Here is a 5375-nt window from a genome sequence, read left to right on the forward strand (position 1 = left end):
ATTTCTTTGGCAATTCTTTGGGATTTTGCCTCCTCTCTGCAGAGCTTCACCACAATTGCAAACAAATTATCCAATTGTTTTCCAATTGAGCTTGTTCCTTCAGCCCAATGGAGGTTTTGCTAGGAGCTGATGCGTTAATTGTGAGCAATCACTAAATTAATCGCGGATTAAAATTCCTGAGCCCTTTTAGGCACACGGRGAATTTAAGCAACTTCAGTCGTGTGTCATCTAATTTTCTGTTTATCTCCTGAGCTGTCAATTAAAATATTTTAAAGCCATTTTCGCCTTTGAGAGAGAGGAAAAAAAAAAATAGATTTTCCAAGTAGGAAACTCTCATAGGGACATCCTCTTTTCCCTGATATTTCCCATATTTCAGTTCATCCTTCTCGATTTAATAAATACTAACAATTTTATAGTTCAATGCGAAGCGTTAAAATAAATTTTTTTTTCTTTTTGAGGGGTGTTTCCTGATCTCCCTCCTGTGTTTTCTACGGGAGTAAAGYCGGGCTTTTAACTCAGGTTTAGCACTCGGCAGCCCTGGGACTCACCCGTGGCTGTCTTTGTGTCCCAATCCCAGCAAGAACTGACGGAAAAAAACAAAGCCAGGCGCGATTTGTGCTCTTGGGCCACCCCTCCCTTGGGAAAGCCTCTATTGCACATCCCGGTGACATTTCGCTGTCACATAAAAGCAGCCCCRTGRTGACGCCACCSTCAGGAAAGATTTCTCCACATCCCGGAGATTTTGGCACTGCTGGCTCGGGGTGGTGGCTCAGAAATTAAGGAGAGGTTTTTTGGTGGATTTCCTTTGGTTCCTCGGATTTTTTTAATCGGCTTTCATTCTTTATCACTCCTGAAAATGTGTGAAATTTGCCTAAAGCTCGGAATTCTGCAGGGAATCACGAGAATTCCTAAAAACTGGTTCTAAATATGGATGGAGCTGGGMTCTGCTCCCAGGGAACGGGGCCGGGACGAGAGGGAACGGCCTCGAGCTGTGCCAGGGGAGGCTTAGGAGAGGAATTTGGGGAAATTCGTCCTGGAAAAGGGAAAAAAACCGAAAAAAACCTGCCCGGAGAGGGTTGGATCCCCATCCCTGGGGGTGTCCGAGGTGTCTGAGAAATCCCTGGATGTGGCACTGGGCTGGTGGGAGGTGGGGATTGACCAAGGGTTGGACTCCATGACCTTGGAAACATTTCCCAATCTCAAAGATCGAATTTTGGGGTTCTGGGAACCTTCAGGAATCAGAACCCTTCAGGAGGGAGAAGCTGAGCTAAACCAGGGTATAAAATGAAAAACTCGATGACTCTTCTGTCTCCAGCTGATCACATCCCACCCCTCACTGTTTCATCCTCCAGCTCAGAGTCGTCACCTCTGGACACCTCCGTGCCCCCAGCGAACCCCCAAACCCCTCTGTTCCTAAATTCTGGATGCTTCACCCAACCCTGCCTTTCTCAACCCCCGATTACTCAAACAATTCCCATCCAATTAGCACAAAACCCCATAATTGCGGCTCGGGGAGGCCCGAGGGAGGCAGAGGAAAGGATGGGACCGAAACAATTCCACGGAGAAAGGAAATGCCAACGAAAGGTGATGATGCAGGCGGGTTTTAATGGGATACACCGGGGAACGGCACAGAACAGACACTCCTTCGAGCTTCACTGGCCAAGGAGAATCCACCTCCCACCCATTGTTCTTCTCCTGGCAGGGTTGCATCGACAAATCCCGTGTCAGGCATTCCGAGTTGTTCTTTTCTTTTTTTCTTCTCTTGGCACGATGAAAACGAGGAGCTGGCGCCGAAGGGCAATTAACAGAGGCTGTTAATTAAAGACAGAGGGGGAAACGCAGGGAAGAGGTGTTGGCCCAGAGCTCCTGAGCGAGGCTGGCTCCCGGTGATGCTTCGGCCATCCCCGAAACCCCGGCCCAGCTGCAGCTATGGATCGTGGGCTCGTGGCAAATCTTCAGCTGCCTCAGTTTCCCAAACGGGACCCGCGGCTGCTGCTGCTGGTGTAGAACTTCCTGATGCAGCAGCCCCCTGAGGAACCCCCGGATCCATAGGAGCCCCCCTTGGCCACCATGCCCCCAGAGCTGCAGGAACCCCCAGACCCGTAGGAGCCCCCCATTCCTGAGGAGCCCCCRGAGCCGTAGGAGCCCCCGTARCCGKARGAGCCCCCRKAGCYGTAGGAACCCCCRGATCCRTAGGAACCCCCGTAGGAWCCCYTCGGGATTCCGCCGTAGGAGCTTCCCATCCCCCCAGAGCTGTAMGGCTGGGGTATGGAGGAGCCCACGATGCTCTCCTGGGGGCAGGAGCTCAGGATGGGCCCGGGGAAGGTGACGATGACGGGCGGGGCGTAGACGACGGCGGTGGAGTCGCCGCACGAGGCCACGCAGGGCCCGAGGCCGCAGCTGTAGGTGCAGGGCTCAGGACACGCCACCTCGCAGCCGGGCAGGCACCGGGAGCTGATGCTGTTCATGGTTTTTAGGAGTGGAGRAGGAGCTGGGGAAGGAAAGATGGAGTCAGGGAATGGTTCAGCACGCACAGGGGACAGCAAAGGAGATCCCTGTCCCTCCTGCTCATGAAATTCCAAAATCCTTGAGGCTGGAAATGAGCTCTCTGAGCGGTGCCTGATTCCTCACTGGTCACCCAGACCAACGTCCAGGAACTCCCCGGACATCCCCAGGGATGGGGATCCATCCTGCCCTCCCCAGGAAGGTTTTTTTCCCTTTTCCAGGAGGAATTTCCCCAAATTCCCCCCCTGAGCCTCCCCTGGCACAGCTCGAGGCCGTTCCCTCTCACCCCGGCCCCATTCCCTGGGATCAGATCCCAAATCCGCCCTGGCAGATCCCAAATCCTCCCTGGATCCCCCTTTTTCTCCAAGATCAGCCCCTTTCCAGCTCCCTCGGGATTCTCCATTCCCTTCTCCTGCTGCTCCAGCCCCGTTCTCATCCCTGACCCTGCTCCAGCCCCTCCGTGTCCTCCCTGAATTTGGGGATCCAGAACTGGACACGGGATCGAGGTGTGGCTTCACCTCCTCCCTCAAATCCTCCTGTCCTGGGATCGCTTTTCTCCCTCCCTATTCGGCCCCATAGAGCACTTTTAGGATAATTTCTTATCCAGCAAATTCAAGCTTTAAATTTGCTCCTCAAGCTTCGAAAGCCACAAGGAAAATTCAAACAACTCCGAAAATTCCATCTTTAAATATCAAATCCATTTCTGTCCCCAAGCGACTGCAGGGAGAGTCCAGCATAAACCAGGATTTCACTGCCACGTCTCCGGGCTAAAATCCCAAAAATCAAGGACCAAATCCTTATTTAAAATTATCCCTACAGAGAAAGAGAGAGAGCGAAGATCAGTTTGAATCCAACTCACCTGAAGTAGCAGGAGAAGTCAGGAGAAGGTTTGAGGAGAGTCCGGAGATGTCCCTGCTTTTATACCCCTTTACATCCCATAAAATCCCCAACCCTTACCAAATTCCCATTTTTTTTCCCTCTACGTGACTCCTCTGACGCCCGTAATTATTTTCATAGTTCCCAATTAGCAAATCAACCCTCGACATATACAATCCGACTCCCGTATCGTAAATTCGGCTTTTTCATTGTGTGGGAATTTTACAGCCCAATTCCAGCGCAACATCCCCGGGGTGACTGCATTTACAACGGCATCTGACCCCTGATTGTTATTTTTTGTTAATTGTTTAAGTGGGGCCCGGAATGGATCAGCTCTGCAAGTCTGCACTAAAGCACGGCTTGAATTGATGACGAGATAATTTTGAAGGTCAACCTCACTCGGGAAGAATTTCAGGAGGAATTTCCTCACGGAAAAGAGAGGCCAGAACTCGGAAAGGGCTCGGGGAGGTTTGGAATCGCCGTTCCAGGGGGTGAACGAGGGACAGATGGACATTGGTCAAATGTTGGATTTGATGGTCAAACGTTGGACTCGACGGTCAAATATTGAACTTGATGACCTTGGAGGGCTTTTCCAACCTAAACGATCCCAAGGTTCTAAGTTTGGGATCCACCTTTGACCACAGAGACCTGGTGATTTTGGGGTGGCACCGGTGACATCCTGRTGACATCCTGGTGACAATCCTGGYGCCAYCCTCGTGACAAYGCTGAGCTCAGCATCCCCCAAATGAGTTTTGTCCAAATGACTCAAAGGGTTTCGATCTCAGAGACCTCAATCCCTCTGAAATTGGTTTCGCCGTCCCATCCCTGTGACCCACAGATTCAGGGAGGGTGACAAAGAGCCCTGACCCCCACCCAAGGTCGGATGAATCCATTTGGGAGGGTTTGGACCAAAATCCGAGGCTCACGCCCCAAATTGTGCGAGTGACACGCGGGGAGCCACCTTCCTTCGAGTCACCGGAGAAAAACAAACACAGGAATCAACTCGTGTTTTCTTTGGAACCAGAACGACGCCGAGAGGGTTTTTTTTCCATGAAGTTTGAGACAAAAGGAGGCTTTTGGGTGTYGGATTTGTGTCACTCAAACAGGGCTGGAAATGATTGCCGATTATGGGCTGAAATGAAAACAACAGCGAGGCTCACGAGGATCTTTTTCTTTGTAAGTGAGGAGAATTTAGTAAATGATGGGTGACCTCACATCCGTCCCATTGTCTGAAAATGGGATAAAAGGGGACAGACCTGGGGCATYCTCCATTCTCCCAGCTCCACTGATCCATTCCTCCACGACAACGGGGTAAGTCTGCCTTCACTGCTCTCCTCTTCAAAATCTCTCTTTTTTTATCTTGCAGAATTCTGGTAATTTTAGAAAAGCTGAGGGAGAGAAGAGTGGATTTAGAAAATTTGGGGGAAAAGGGAAGGACAGGGGAAGGAGGATTTTCCTTGGGGACTTTCTATGGGCAAATCTTCCTGCGGGTTTCTTTGAAAAGGGAATTAATGGAACTTTTCTGAGCCAGGAATTGTTTAAGGATCAGGTGGTTTAGACCYGAAGAACAGAGGCAGAATTTTTTGGGAGTTTCAGAAGAATAAGGGATGTGGTAGCAGGAAAGGAAAAACTGAGAAGCCTTAAATAGGTCAGGAAGGAAGGAAAAATTGGAATTTATGAGGGAGGATTGAACTGGGAGCAACTGGAGAAGAAGAACAAGGTGAAACTGGGAACCTGTGGCCTGACCCTGCCGCTTCCTTGACCACATTTTCTCATCCCCAGCTTAACCCCTGATCCCAAGGAACGATGCTGAGCAAAACCGAGTGCCTGCCTGGCTGTGAGGTGTCCTGCACCCAACCCTGCGCCTACAGCCGCAGCCTGGAGCCCTGCGTGGCCTCGTGCGGYGACTCCAGGGCCGTGGTGTTCCCTCCTCCCGTGGTGCTCACCTTCCCCGGCCCCACCCTCAGCACCTGCTCCCAGGAGAGCGTCGTGGG

At 51.4% G+C, this 5375-nt stretch overlaps 1 protein-coding gene across 1 annotated transcript; it reads right to left on the minus strand.

The window, feature by feature from the left end:
- Positions 1-1964: 1964 nt before the first annotated feature.
- Positions 1965-2468, minus strand: LOC130585993 (claw keratin-like). Its single transcript, XM_057386691.1, has one exon. The coding sequence runs from the start codon at positions 2466-2468 to the stop codon at positions 1965-1967; it is 504 nt and encodes a 167-aa protein (XP_057242674.1).
- Between the last annotated feature and the right edge of the window lie 2907 nt (positions 2469-5375).

The sequence above is a fragment of the Malurus melanocephalus genome, unplaced genomic scaffold, assembly GCF_030028575.1.
Source record: "Malurus melanocephalus ecotype Western Australia unplaced genomic scaffold, MMel_1.1 scaffold_1032, whole genome shotgun sequence".
NCBI classification, from domain to species: Eukaryota; Metazoa; Chordata; class Aves; order Passeriformes; family Maluridae; genus Malurus; species Malurus melanocephalus.